The sequence below is a fragment of the Xiphophorus maculatus genome, chromosome 8, assembly GCF_002775205.1.
Source record: "Xiphophorus maculatus strain JP 163 A chromosome 8, X_maculatus-5.0-male, whole genome shotgun sequence".
Taxonomy (NCBI): Eukaryota; Metazoa; Chordata; class Actinopteri; order Cyprinodontiformes; family Poeciliidae; genus Xiphophorus; species Xiphophorus maculatus.
In genome coordinates, this window is record NC_036450.1 from 17,880,804 (window position 1) to 17,896,822 (window position 16,019).

The following is a 16,019-nucleotide window of genomic DNA, read 5'->3' on the forward strand; positions in this document are numbered from 1 at the left end:
CATCTTTATGTAAAGTTAGTTTAAGTTAAGGTCTGCAGAATGAGGTCAGTTGCAAATTTATTGAAATATGTTTTGGATTATATATCCTCTTATGGGAGGAACAACAAATGGTGGCTTTTTACAGACAACAGCTGGGTAAAGAAATCCAAAATATGACTCAGTTCATAAGGTCAAATTTAACTGAAGAGTTAAAAAGTTGGTGAATTTGGGACATTGTTTAATGCGTTTAATAAACCAAACTACCTGAAAGTTGATCAAAAGAATATAGTTGGGACAGTTTTACAATAATGTCTCCACTGCAGTGACCAGTTGAAGAGATGGTAATGAAAACCAACTTGATTTTCGTTGGTATTCAGAGCAAGCAGCAATTTGCATACAGTGAAAAGCACCACGTGCATATTCTGGTACTGCAGCTGCATTGATCTCAAATTAATACTTTAAAAATCATTTTAAATGTTTAGTTTTTAATTTATTTTATTTTCTAAATGGGATAAAAACAAGTTGGCCTCAGTCGATGCTCCCCTCCATCACTCATATTCCGTAGATTTCCACATGTAATTTTGTCACATGTTGGAAATGCTGAATGCTAGTACAGTCCTAAGCAGTTTACCAAGATCTTTTACTCAACATCAATAATATTTCAGTGTGTAAACTGCTTTTGTGATTGGGCAATTAGTTAGTGGTTAGGGTTAGAGTCATCTTTTTCAGAGTAGTTTATCTGCAAAGGGTAGTTCTCTGAATGAGGTCAGCCTGGAGAGACAGGAGAGTTTCTCCAGATGATACTCACCAGTCAGAGCGGGGCCAAGACCAAAGTGCATTTCTGTGTTCTTAAAACAACTCCAGTATGAAAAATATCATAGCACTATCACAAAGCATTTCCATGTGCATGGACTCCATCTTGATGTTGCTAAGTCTGAATGGGTACTAACTGGAACTAAATTCACAACAGGCCCCTAGATTTTGACCTTTTTGGGTTAATCGTATAAAACCCATATCAAATCAAGTCATAGTAAGCCTTATTTAGGTGTTTGGTAGGTCTCGAGTGGTTAATAAGAAAAGCAATTCCCCTTTTTCCCTCGGTTTGTATAAACAATTAATATGGTGCCATGCCACGGATAATCCCACAATAATTTGTAGTCCATGTTTTCATGGACTACAAATTAGTCCTACCCCATGAGTGAATTCTGCCTTGGCATAAGACTTTACCATTCCATTACAATTTTTTTAGATAGTATTTTACAAGACACTGACTGCTTACATCCACTCCACAGAACCCCACCTTGAGAAAAAAAAACAACAATCCCTTAAAGTAAAAGATTTATCTTTAAAGCTGCAGTTTCCAAATATTCAGCAATCTGTACTTCAAAGCACACGGAGAAAACGCCGCCACCAGCATTTATCTGTCTCTGCACCACCACCTTGAATCCTTCTCTTCAATCACACTCGCCTTCAACTACCCGCTCTACACAACAGTCATTTTCGTTCAGTGGCTTTTTGACTGGTGTTGTCACAGAAAATGTTAAGAAGTGGCATTGTGTACAGCACTGCTGCCATGACCAAAATGAAAACATGCTTACTTTCCCTAAGCTAAAGTCTGCTGGAAGTTTTTTGATTTGACATTTCACAGAAACAGACACAACCGGAGAAATATTAAGCTTCGACGCAGAGGCCTCTACTCTGGAGACACATCCTGATTTAATGCGTCATGTTTTACCTCACCAGTCACTACAAGGAAAGTGATGTAATGGAAGGCCCATAAATGTTGTGATGATTGATAAACATCACTGAGATTTTGCTCTACTTGTTATTAGAAATAATGCTCTCTGATGAGGGGTCTTTCAATCTCCTAAAGCAATAATGCTAATGGATAAAGTTGATTAATGATTCAGTGTCACATGACAGGAGTGAGTTTATTAAGAAAACCAAATGAGTGCTTTGACTGAAAATCATGTTTTTCATGATTTTCACTAGAAAATGTAGTTAAAGCTAGTTCTGTACTTTACCATCTCTGACTGTCGGAGGGAGGGGAAGGCTAGTTAGTTGCTAGTCACGTCAGGATAAGTGAGGTTATCCCTGTGTGAGAGGTTCAAAGTGCTTCAGAAAGGGCTGACAAAGCCTAGCAATTTGGTTTGTGGAGAGTGCAGGTGTGCATCTACCCTGAAGCTCTCATTAGTGCTGAAAGGCGATATTACAAGGTATTATTAGGCGAAGAAGCAGATACTTTTTCAAGTCCTCTTGTTTAATTGTCTGGTGGGAAATAAAAGGGTTCACTCCTTTCTTCACATGCAAGGCTCATCTCTGTCTGTTTAATTTACAATCACGCAATGTATCTAAGAAATCCTTCAGCTCTGTGAGTATAGATTGAAAATATTTTTTTTTTCTTATTTTTTTTTTTATTCTTACTTACGTTGCATACACATAGAATCAAATTTAAGGACGATACCATTCAGCTGTTTAGTCTCACAAGTATTGTTTCTTACTACTGTGAAGTATGAGCCCATTACCAGAAGCATGCTTGTTTCATATGCATGCAGTTTGAGTGCAAATACAAAGTATAGATTTCACCTGTGAATCTAGATTTTCTTGTTTGTATTCAGGTTCTGCAACTTTGCAGACTTACTCAGCAATCGGGTTGGCTTATACTGTAACTCTTTCAACTTTTTTCAGCTATCAATGCAGGCAAATGTTCAAATGGCAGCTGCCAAGACCTAACCCCAGAAGGCTAATAAATAATCGGCGTCTTATTTTTGACACAGTGGTCATTATTTCAGCAGCTACTCTATATTTTAGATGGGACTCTATGTGAATGAGATCATACCTAATTTAATACTGTGTCATTTGCATCCCAGTAAACAAGTACAAACGGGATGGACTATTTGACAACCTATGCTGTACATAAAATTGATGTGGAGATTTCGTTTTATCTCTAATAATTATTTTAATGACACTATGGTTAATATCATTTTAGAAAGATTTTCCCCAAATATGAAAATTTATGATTTTTCTCCTACCCAGTAAGTTTCTGTTGAGTTAAGTTGTAATCCAAGAACTTTAGTACATTTTTGTTTACATTTTGTTTCTGTAGCATATTTACACGCCATTACAACCCATATATTTTCTTGCTGGTTTTGCCTTACTTTGCTTTTATATTTGTTTGAGTCCTTTTCATTTTGGCTACCCTGCTCTAGCAGAGTGTGTTTTTTTGCTTCAACGTATAAGTTTGTTCTTCATTTGGCTGTTGTCTTCGAATACATACATGTTGCTTCCTCGATCAAATCTTCTTCCATTTCATTAGCAGCCAATAAAACACAAGACGGCCTGTAAAACCCCGTCAGAATGTTGCAGTTCATCATAGAGCTCGTTTTTATTGCACTTCTGTGACTGTTTTGTGTTTATTGTGCCAAACTTAAGTTACAAGTTTGTTGCTTTGGGCCCAGTCTGAGCAGTGGGTTCACTTTCTAAAGTGGAAATTGAAACCCCTTACATAATGGTATATTTACAGCATCACTGGCAGGACACACAGACATTGCTCTTCGGCTGGCATGAAATCAGAACGGAGACACTTGGCTTTTGGACAACTCTGTGACTGCAATGAACAGACTGACCCGAAGCTTACCCCGCTCGTAGCCATGGCAATCTATTAAAACGTTCTTAGAGGTAAACAGATTTCACTGTTTATGCCAAAGAATGCTTTATATAGATACTTATTAATACAAATTTACAACCAATTTAGTCTGTGTGAGCTTTGTGGCTACAAATGGTTGAGGGATAATCTAAAACTTTCTGAATATAAATGTGGGATTGATGTCACCATTCTAATCCATTTTCCTGTGCCATGATTACCTACTTTCCCTAAGGGTACCAGTGAGAGACAGACGAGCTGAACAAACCTTGTCCTCTTTGACCTCCCCCTTGCTATTCACTTTTTTCTCATTCAGCATCAGATGGTAATGGATACCTATTGTAACTCTATGGAGTCTGTGTTCCCCACCAGATAATGTCTTTGGGGACCCAGGTGGAGGCCGATGTTTTGGTGTCTGTCTTGAGATCATGTCTTTTGATGAACAAGGACCACCATGACACCAGGAAGACAATTAGCCATCGATACCTTACCGGGGGTCAGGTGAAATGGTAGAACCATCACAGGCACACGGGAAGATGCAGCTGCAGAATAAGTACCAACATCTATAGGCAGCGGAATAGACGGCTTTTTGTGTGTGGGTGTGTGCGTGTGTGTGTGTGTGTGTAATTCTCTCTTGTGGGAAAGGGCAAGAAAAATCAATCAAATTTATTTGAATTAGCCTAAAAGCCAACTTTTAAGAAGTCATGCATAATGACTTGGAAGTACACATGTGCAAATCCAATAAAGAATCAGAGCAACATTTATTAAAAATGTCTTCTTCTGATGTATTTTTATCAGACTGCTAGCTTAGCATGAATCCATAGCTACCAATATCATTATTACAAATTGCAATTCTTTCTACAGACTAATAATAAAGTCTAAAAATATGTGCATAGGTTATGCAAGACTTCACAATGACATAAAAATAAAAAGGATACCCTTGTATTTTTCTCGCCACCAAGACATTTCTTTTAGAGATTTCCACTCATAGAAGCTAATGAATGGTTAAGGTGAAGTCAGAGTTGTTACCTTCTCTTTGTCATATCTAGTGCTAAAACACTAAGCAAAAGTGTTCCGGCACTTTCAAACTAACATTGTAAATAATAAATTGTTTTGCTTGGTGAAGTTAGTTTGGTAACAAAGGGATCTGACAGTGACTGAAAATGTGGGAGGTCATGGACTACGGCACTGAGGGAAAATGGCTAAAAGGGAACCTTGGAAACCAAGCACAGCCTGGAAGAATCTACTAAGTGTAAAACTTAAATTAGGACTGTGAGACAAAAATACGAAATGCAGTGAGTAACAATGATAGATAAAAAAAAAACACAAACCAAAGTGACAAACCCTGAAGTCCCAAAGATCATCACTATACCATTAGAAGAAATGCAAGTAGCTGGTATAAATTGATAATCTGTCATTCTGTCAATAAATGAAATATAAGTTTATACAAATTTACATATAAACCATGATGATTGTAATTTTATTCACTCCTAATATTGTATATTTATTTAATTACATTCCGTTAACTCCATGTTCAAAAGTGTTGACCGTTTTATGCAGCTAACAGTGGAAGATCTTAAAGCACTGCAGTGTGAGCTAGAGATCTCGTGTTTGCTTATGGGGTCGTGCCCTGTGTCAAAGCGTGGTGCTCTTAAGCTCAAGCCTTCAGAGAGATCTGCCTATTGTTACCATACAGTACTGGTGTGTGCGTGCGTGTGTGTGTGTGTGGATACACACAACCCCCGTTGCAAACCTCTCCTCCCTCCCTCTTCCCTTCCCTTTCTCTTTCACACCCTCTCAGCTGTGCTCACTCACTCATTCTGAGCCGGGCCAAAAACCGGCAGCACAGATCGTCCACTCAGGACCTCCGGTCCTCAAGTTAACCGGGGCAGCCGGGACTTTGTAACCCCATTCAGAGAGCTTCTTTTCTGGGCAAGCGAGGCATGGAGGTGGTTCATCAGGCAGTTCATAGTCTACCACAGTACGGAGTGTCTGGTTTGCTGCCTTTACATCAAGGTAATGAGTCTTTTAAAAGTTCAGCTTCTCTTTATTACAGTTCAATACATCAGATTTAAATGAAGATTTTTTTTGTTAAAACATATGTTTGTTTGTTCGTTTTTTAACAGGAACTGTCTAGTTTTTTAAGTACAATGAGGTAATATCTGTGAGGATAGCTTCATTTGAAAACAAAATGATTTAGATCGTAGAGATCACGTTTGTCTCCAATGTTAATCCTCCTTCCACTTGAATGGACAGACATTCTGCTGTGTAGAGCTGCTTGCTGCACAGTGACTGACTTCCTGTTATGTTGGAGGTATTTATGATGCATGGACTTCTGAGAAGACTATCATTAGACACATTATTGAATCCCTACTTGCCCTTGCTTGCAGCAAACCAGACAACTCTTACAGACAAGAGAGAATCGACCCTTTGTATTCATTTAATCTCTGACTGCTTAAACATATCCACACTCAGAGAGAATTATGACACAGATTTTGTCATTTCAACAAGATAGTTACTGGGTCTGCATTGTTTTCTGCGCCAGCTGCAGCTGCTTCCTCCTCTTGGCAGGCAACACAAACTCAGTCTGGAAGAAGTTAGCCTTTCCACAGTACAAAGTGACTTCCATTTAGCAAATACATGATATTGTAGGTCAAGTAGTGGTGAAATTAAACTACTTTAAACTACGCAACACAGTCTCTAATGTTTAAACTACATATTTTGAAGTTAAAACAGCTTTTTTTTTTTTTTTTACAACTAAATATTAAAGATTTCTGGTTTTGGCTAATAAAAACGGTCAGATTGTACTCATTAATGTCTTATTCTTTGTTGAGGCCATGACAGATGTTTCACTCAACTTTAATTCATGTAACTTCCTTTTCAGTTAGTTGGGAAGAAAACTCACATTTTGGGAATGGACGATAGTTAATATTTTGCAAAGAATTAACTTGATCAAATTCAAAGTAAAATTTGATCTGCTTTGGGTTTTTACAGGATCCTTAGACCGAGTGTGAACTGTAAAGGGGTTTGCAGGTATTTCACAGCACAGTGGGATCCTTTGTTGTCTCCCACCTGTTTTTAGACCATTAGTTAAAGTCTAGTCAGCAGCTGGCCACTTACTCAAGCCGGTGGTCACAACTGGAATGAACAGTTGTTATCTGAAGACAGACGTGCTCAGATAGCAATTATAACATGACATGACATGATAGAGATAATTTAATATAATGCCAAGTTGTCAGTCACTGGTTACTGGGAATGGAGTTGCTCAGATGTGTGCTACATAACATGCTGTTAAATTTACTCGTGTTGTTTAGCTGTCAGATTCATTAAAAAGGAGGATTTGTCCCTGCAGGTCAGGGGTCAGTCTCTGCCTTAAGCACAGGACTTAAAGTACACTGGTGTTTTTTGTTCACTAGTGATGGTAGGATGGAGCATAAGATGGATGGAAGAATTAGAGGAGCAATGTTGGTGCTGCCACCATCTCTTGTGCAGAAGACTGAGCATGACCAACAGTGAAGTTCTCAATATACAGGGGTACCAACTTCAGATTAACTTGCACCTTGGTTGATAGGATATAGATCAAAACCTGATGCAAGCACTTTATTAGCTTCCTTTGACTGACAAGACTGAGCCTTACAGGCAGAGTGAGGAGCCACAGGGGGGTTGGAGTAGTGGAAAAGAGGAAGACAATGGAAGGAATAATATTCATGTGGAGTATCTAGTTATTGTCACCATTGTGTCTGAATCTGCTGCAGTAATAAATAAAAAGCTGACGTAGAATGGTGTTCTGTACATGAGAAACAGACAAGGACTGACTGTTTTTCAACAAGGGTGCGGCACCTCTTGTTCATGTTAATGTCCTTTAAGAAGAGAAAGCTACAGTTTTGGTGTATTGTTGTAATTTTTTATGCTTTTGTAAAGCTGACAGTATTTAGCAACTGGATCAAACATTTTTGAGTCATTTGTGGAATCATGCCGTGTTGCACATTATAACTACTTCATTGTTTAGAAAATTGTGTGTCAAGATTCTTAACAGTCTGTATTGTTGAAGCCATGAAATTTACTTAGTGGAGCATAATAAATGTCAGGGAATCTGTCAAAAACACTGTCCAGTCATTTTACAGTGGTAGAAACATAACAGTTTGAAATTTGAACCAAACATTATACTGCAATGATTTGCACACAGACCTCCACAGCAGTCAAAGTTATAGACTATACTTTTCTCACATTCGCTGACAGTGATTTCTAGTACAGGCTAAATAAGTAATTGGCACTGACATGTCGGGACAGAGTTGTGAGAGTTCAGTGATAAAAACTGTAGTTTGGGATTTTTTTTGGTGCTTGCAACAGAAATTGGGTGGCTTCATATAAATGAAAAGTGTTTCCCCCATTTTTAGAAACCCAGAGACAAGCTCTATTAGACAAAAAACTGAGCATCAACAGGAAATGGCAGCAGGAACAGGAGTGTGCTGTAATGGACATGGTATGCCGTTTAATCATTTTGCTCTCTTGTTTAACAGCTTCATAATAGTGTTGTTGTTTTTCTTTTTTCTAGCGGAAATGCTATCTATCAAAGCAAGTAATGGAATTAGTGACTGAATGTAAATGTGTTCAGAGGCGCTCAAAAACGATGTCTTTGTTTGCCAACTGAAATAAGCAACGCTTGCAGGGTGCGGTGAGAAACTTTCAAGTGAGAAACTTGGAGTTAGAGGTAATTAGTGTAACTGAGTGAAATAACAAATTCCCAGCTGTTGGGGAAACAAATTGTGTTTGCTTTACAGCATTGGAAGCAGTACGAGGGAAATGAAAACTATTGTTACTTGTCCAATAGAGGGCAGGGGAGGTATAAACTTTTCATAAATGTTATTTATGTCTCTAAAATCAAGAAGTATGTGAGTGCTGCGTTGTTACTGAGCAGAAAAGTTTTACCTTTTTTTTCTTAAACTTTTTAAACATTATTCTCCCATGTAACATTTTATATTAAATCAGTGCTATATACTAAATTATTATGTTTAAAAAGTAAATAATTACATTTAAAAAACTTATGAGCTGATTTTAAAATATAAAAAAACCCCATAGCTACATTATATTAACTTTACCAGGCACATTTATGATTAAAATGTCAAAAAATATTACTTTTTACAGCGCAAACAAGACCCAGATGCAAGTTAGGTTTATGCAAGGCCCTGCTTATCAAAGAAAGCGTCACACTAACATAAACAATTTTCTGACTGATTTATAGTGTAAGAAACAGGGAGGGTGCAGATAAAAAAAAAACAGTATTTGACTGACACAAGATGAGAATATTAACTTAGACTGATTTTATTTTAGACTTTAATTCAGATCTACATCATTGAAGACAGACAGGTTGAGAACTTTGTCACACAAAAAAAAGCCTGTAATTGTTGTTACACCTCTACAGACAGAGATTTAAACAAGTATGCATGCAGGGGAATTTTGGAAAAGAGAAAGCTGCTGTAGGCCTGTCAAATGGACAGCTGTCAGCTCACTGTTGACCCACAAATGGTCAGTAAACTGTTGACCATCAAAACACAACGCGTGGCCCACCCAGAACTGTTGCTTGAATCTGAGGGAGAATTTGTGGAGGGAACTGAAGACTAGAGATCATGGGAAGGAGAATTTCTGACATCAAAGACCTGGGCCTCATCACGAAAGAAGAAGTGTCAAAAACAACAACAACAAAAAAAAAACATGCAACAACCTGATCAGAATTTAAAAGGAGTGGTTGACAGAAAATGAGAAAAAGAGATATTACCTTTTTTCAAAATGCTACTTTTACATTATTTTATTAACATTTAAGGGGAATCATTTTATATTTAAATCTGTCACTACTTAGATTAATTATGTACTTATCTTTAAACAAGGCAGTTAACACTGGATGCACCTCAATTCTATTTTTTGCTAAATCCATCAAAAATAAAAACAAACAGCTTTTTTGGTGACAATAAGACTTCATAACAGTGCAAAAGCATCAAACCGCAGCTTTATATATTTGCAAATTATATATATTAAAAATTGATTAGAACAAATGTGGTGTAACACAGTTTAACAAATTATTATCAATGACAGTAATTGGGGGGCTGGGTGCGGACACGACTTCCGGGCCCTGGAAAAACTTGCTACGGCCCTTGGCGACTATCTCTCCCGGTAAATCTGACACAGTGTGAATGCGCATACTCATCGATACGTGATCGTTTTCTCATTCTACTGAATCCAATAACTGATCTGCCACCTACCGGCGCTGATCACGTGATGAACTCCGGGCTAAAGTAAACGCTGAGCTCCGGGTCGCGAACAAAGTAAACCTGGAGCGGCGGAGCTTTGAGAGCAGCTGAAGAAACACTCCCATGTGCGAGCACAAGTGAGCGGCTCTATCACCCGGTTAGTGCATGCTTTACTGTGGGGTACTAGTTAAATTAAAACATTGTTCCGCGTCGCTGCTTGGAGGGATATGGAATGAAATTAAACTGTGGATTTGAGGAAGTCAGGAGGTGAGCCGGAGCTGCCTTTTGTTTGTTTTTCACAAATGGACGCGTTCAGTTATCATCGGGAACGGATTGTTACGTGTTTAATACAGATCGGATGTCTGCTGGCGTTTGGGAGGCTAGAGACAGGCGCCTGGTGAAGTTTAATGCCTCCACTGCAAGGTGTAGGCTAATTAATTAATGAGAGCGCCGAGGACAATCAATAGCTGGGGGTGACTAATCACTGGACTAGAAGGAGGAACCATTAGACTACTTAGACTTGATTAAAAGCCTCCCTCTTGGACACACAGCCACCAAAAAGAACGAAGCGAAACTGTTTTCATTGTTAAAGTTATTAAACTGGTTGTTTATTGTGACGTTTGGCTCAAAAATGAAAATAAATAAATAAATAATAGATAATTAAATAAACAGATATATACGGAGATCCAAAAGTGACACTATTTTACAAATAATCGTTTAACTTCTTTTTAAAATAAAATCTTAAATGCATAAAATATTTTTAAATACAGTTTCAAAAAAATCCATTGTTTTTAATACCCACATTTTATTTACAAAACACATTGAGTATAATTATTTTATTATTCACATATCAATTTGTTTGCATATTAACCAATCAGCTGGTACTATTTTGTGAACCACAATAATTAGGAATTTATTTGATATTGATGTGCTGTATATGTGTATTTTCATTTCTGGAAATTATACAGTATTTATGATTTATTCATTGCATTGTGATCTTTTTTTTTTGCGCTGTCAGTGATATTTGAGACAAATTAAAGCGGCAGATGTTAAATTTGCCACTGAGATATTTACTGTCTTCGCATCAGGGTTAAAATATTCAAACTTTAAAAACATTTTTTCCATTGGCAAGTCAAATAATAAGAGAATGAAAATTAGTTGGTTTGCTTACAGAATCCCAAATGTAATTTATTCAATATAAATCAAATTATTGACCATAGATAGAAACTATTTAAAAATGTATATTTCTATAGTGTATAGTTTATGAACTAATTTATTTTTTGTAGTCCTTATGAACAATGTGAACTGTTTAACACACATCTGAAAACAAAGAAAAATGTCCATGAAAAGCAAGATCAGTTTATCCCTGAATAAGATGGTTAATAATATAATGCAGAACTGAATTCAGTGGACTAAGTATGTAACTCAATATTTGAATTATTAGAATAAAATAAGATATACTGATATACTGTAAGTGACTGGATGAAAACGCTGATCCACCCTTAGCAGCTATGCAACATGTCAGTGTCACAATTAACTCAACTTTCCGACTTGTCCCTATGGAAAATTTTAGAAATGCTGTTTCAGAGGGATCCATAAAAATCGCACTGATTGATTTTTATGTTTAGCAAAGGTTTAAAAAATTTTATGAAGTATGACCTTTGATCATGGATATCTGACAGGGAACTCTTGAAGATGCATTTTAAGTTAAGTAAAAAGAACAACAAATTTTGCCTGCCTGATAATGTAAAGCAATATTTTGTATAACATACAAAACAGTTTTTACATCTGATAAACAGTATTCAGATTCATTATGGTTTTTTCTTAACCTGGAGGTAATATCACTTTAAGTGTCTTATTTTGAAAGAGCCTAGGTTGAGATTGTGAAGGGAGCCTTGCAGATGTTAAATGCTTCATGAGGAGAACATATGGTCTCTTGACACCGTTAATGAGATTTCATCAGGGCAGACAGTGAGCATAAATTTCACTGTCAACGTTTACGTCTAAATTTAGTCTGGCTCTCCAACCACTCAGGGTCTATGAACCCCTAAGCCTGTATGCCATAACGCATTGTTGTTTTGATCCTATCAAATTAGCGTATCATTTACAAACATGTTTCAACTGCAGAATTAATGACTCATCAGGGCTTTATTTACCTGAATGGAAATGTTGAGTTTTGAAGTTATGTTGTATTTATTGTAACCCGCTGCCCTTGCCTCTCGCGTTGTGTTCGTGTCTATAAATAGTTTTTGAGTTATTAGTTGATTTCACCAGAAGTGCATTCCTGTAAAAGATCTGGGGTCCTTTGATTGTTCACCATCTTGAAAAGCCATAAGTGCATAGATGCTTTTTAAAGCACATGTGACAAATGGACAACTTTTTGCAATTTTCTGTTGCCATGGTTGATGTATAAAGATCTAAAACAAAACTTCTATATTTTAGGGACATGTTCTCTTGTTATTCCCATATTTAACAGTGGCTAAAATAAATGAGCCTCTGTGTCACATCATAGCCATACTTTAAGGACACAGGAAGTAATGCATTAAAAATTTAACATTTTATTTGCAAATGTTACAAGTTGGGGATGTTTGCTCTGTCCCATAAATCCATTTTGCATAAAGAGATTAACGATGATGATAGACACCAGATAATTAAACTGGTTTCAATAATGTTACATGTTTTTTTTCTCTCTCTCTTTTGTTTTTCTTGAACAGGAGGAGATAGAGAGCGGATGACAACCAACCATGAGACCTACCTACTTATGGCCAGCACCCAGAATGACATGGAGGATTGGGTGAAGACGATCCGGAGAGTCATCTGGGCACCATTTGGTGGAGGTTAGCATGAATGCAGCCCTTATTTTTCCTTATCTTATCAGCAGTAAGGGAAGTTGGGAGCAACGCTGTGATACACTTGAGTTATACTTGCTGTTTTTGTCCTCACAACAGTTTTTCTTGACAGAAGCATATGTGAGTTCAATGTCATGAGGGGGTCAGTCGTGCAAATCTCAGTTTTTGTAACTTTCTACGCATATGTACAGCATATTCACATTTGAATAAAAACACAGGACAAATATTTATTCTGAAGTGTTACAAACCTAAAGTAAGACTCTTGAGGTTTGTCATTAGTTGTCTATTAGGAATGTACTTTCTTGATGTAGCTACTACTCATCAATATTGGATGCGACCCTTCTCCAACACACCTGAATCAGCAAATGAATGGCTCATTACCAGACATCTGCAGAGCTTAAAGATTGAAAACTGATGAGGGAAATCAGCTATTTGATTTAGGTGTGTTGGAGCAGGGATATGCGGTTTCTTGATCGGGATTCTTGGAGATGTAGTTACTGGTAGCAATCCTGTATTTTGTTACAGTTTGGGAAATTGTTATAATTTTTAGCAGTTACTTTGTAGTTTTGGATGTTTTAGATTTGACATTTTTTTATTGAGCACACCTGAATTTAAGTCTAAATTCTTAACATTTATTGGGTGAAATGTCATGTTATTTAGTTAAATGTTTGACCTTTTGTTGATCACATCCCATTAATTAAAAATGTTTTTTCTAAGATTTGGTTTAAGCATTATGTTTTTTTTAAGGATTTAGTTCAGGAAGAATTAACTACTTTGTGTTGAGGCAGCTAAAGTCCGTCCACATGCTGCTGGGCGTCCTAGGAAAAGAATAGGATTTTTGCCTGTCTCAGGAGCTGGAAAATGTGCAGCAACTCCTGTTGGAAATCATAGCATCATCCATCATATTTGTTATTTTTTCTTCCATAGTCTCTACCAAACAAAGTAATAAATGGAATTTCATCAAATGTGTGTCAAATAAACCAACACAACCCTGTCACTAAAACAAAAAAAAAAACCCCGATGCAGTCCATTGATGCTGTAATTGTTCTGTGACTTTGTTGGAATTATTCTGCTGATTATCGAGTCTCCCGCTGCTTCGCCGTGGTTTGTTATTGACTGTCCTGGCAGACACTGGCCTAGATTGTGCATTAGCGGGGCACAAGTGCAGCGTTTGTAACCAGACAGGCAGTTCAGGCAGCCTTCATTGACCAACAGAATAGATGAGGCAGAGTTGGCCCCTCTGTTTTCAGTGCAGGGAGTTTGATGTCTATTGCAGTTGACTGCTTTTCAAAAGGACGAGCCATTTGTCAAAGATGCCACAGGAAAGGTGGCTCCATGTTTGAGCCTCGTCGGGCTCCCCCTCATACTGGCACGCTCACACACACACACACGCATGCGCGCACACACCCCGACATACACAGAAAGATTACACACATCGGCCTTTAGCCATTTTGCAGCAGCAGCAGTTAACGACTGAGCCCTGATAGGCTGATTATGACTGCTGAAAATTCATGAAAAAGTTTGCTCAAAGTCTGCTGGACAAAGAGAAAGAGCCCAAAGTACTCACAGCTGGACAAATGCATTAAGTACCGGTCAACGGTGAGACAAGAAAGGAAGTGGTTGGGGGAAAATGTGCAGCTGTGGATTCTCTATCTGGATCCTTGGAGATCTATTTCATGGTAACTACCTTTTGATGATTTGTATTTGGGAATATTTTTTGGAGTTTTTTTCAGTTGCAGGAGATTGGGAAGAGATGTATGATGCTCTTGTCTGAAGCTATGTTTTAATGTAGCTGAACCAAGAGTGACAGCTCTACTTATCTTTTTTTTCGTTTCTCCCTATTTTTCTTTGCATTTGTTGTTTGCTGATTAAGAAACAAACTGCCCCTTGGAGACAATGAAGTTTATCTTATCTCTCCAAAAAGCTCTTTAATTAAACGTCTGCAGATGAATATTCAGAAGAGACAGAGCAACAATACTTGTAATTTTCTCATTTTTATATATTTTGTACTATTTAAGCAGCATTTGGCTTGAGTTTGCATTCAGTTTTCATCATCAACTTGTAAAAATCCTACCTTTTCGTGAATTGTAGCTGTTCAAGAAATTTAAATTAAAAAACACTAAGTCAGGAAAAGTATTATTTTTTCACTTCAGCTCTGTTGCTGTATTGACAATCAAACTTCAACGTTCAATGATGTGAGAGCAGCTTGTAATTCCTTGTGTACCTAATAGCTATCCTGGTCCCTCAACATAACAGGCCAGCTAGTTTCCCCACCTCTAATTGGGGAATAGGTATTGAGATGCTCCCATCTTTCCCAGGTTTGAATTTTAATGCAAATGAAACAAAACCTAAGAGCTTCCACTCTTATTAGATATGATTAGAAATACATTATTGTAGATATGATATACCAAAAAAAACGCTTCAACTCTTTTCTCTGCTATCAGTATTCAAACTTATATTCACAAAATACTGATTTGGCTAGTTTATGCAAACAGTATTGCAGAAATAATACAAAATAAACTGGTAGAACTCATTTTAGGTCAACATTGGTGTTGGTGCTTGCATCATTTGTGTGACTGTCAGGGCCTGAGAGGTTTGATGGAAACCCTCGAGGGCTTGCAGGCTGTTTAGAGGTGTCACTCCTGTGTGCCGAAGGTCTGCGTTTTAAGTACAACCTGTCCAGAAGGAACAGCAAACATGCAGGAAAAACACACTCGGAAGCATAAGCTGTTCAGCACACACTGTTACATGTGACCCAGGAAAACATTCCTTCACTCATGACTGGAACGTCTGGAGGGAAGATCTTGTTTTCAGTCCCCTTTTCTCATTTGGTCCTTTGTGTGGTTGTCGATACGGGAGGATCTATGATTTATTCCCAGGGTGGACATTAGCTTAATTTTTATTTTGAAAGCAGAAACTCAACTTGAAGTCATTCTTTGAGGATATTTTTAGCGTATGTTTCAGCCATTTTTCAGCTTGAAAATAACTGCACACTGTTTTATTGTCTGATAGAAAAAGGAAATGGATGTATTCTTTGCTTTCCAGCACTGCTTTAGTTTTCTTTCATAAGTTCATAGAGGGATTTTTGGGGGAAATGCAGGTATGCATGCGCCTGAAGATCTGCAACTCTGTGTTGTCGTACCATAAATTTATTAAAAGGCATTTTTTCAAGAAGCTGACTGGATCTTTAATTTTTAAGAGAGGTGAGTTTAATAGCATGCATGATATTGAGAAAAAGTGTTTAGAGCAGGATCTAACGGCAATAGATGACTCTGTGATGCAGAGGAAAATCAAAAGGGAAAT

At 37.4% G+C, this 16,019-nt stretch overlaps 1 protein-coding gene across 7 annotated transcripts in view; it reads left to right on the top strand.

The window, feature by feature from the left end:
- Positions 1 to 16,019, top strand: part of arhgap24 (Rho GTPase activating protein 24) — a 65,962-nt gene that overhangs the window by 41,167 nt on the left and 8,776 nt on the right. For 3 of the 7 annotated variants that reach the window (XM_014468644.2, XM_023338435.1, XM_023338437.1), the window contains one exon: positions 12,582 to 12,704. In XM_014468644.2, coding sequence (XP_014324130.1) covers positions 12,582 to 12,704 — 123 coding nt within the window. Of the gene's footprint in view, positions 1 to 5,452; positions 5,639 to 9,818; positions 10,025 to 10,047; positions 10,135 to 12,581; positions 12,705 to 16,019 lie in introns of those variants that run through there. The other 4 variants (XM_023338436.1, XM_023338438.1, XM_023338440.1 and 1 more) reach the window with 4 other exon arrangements.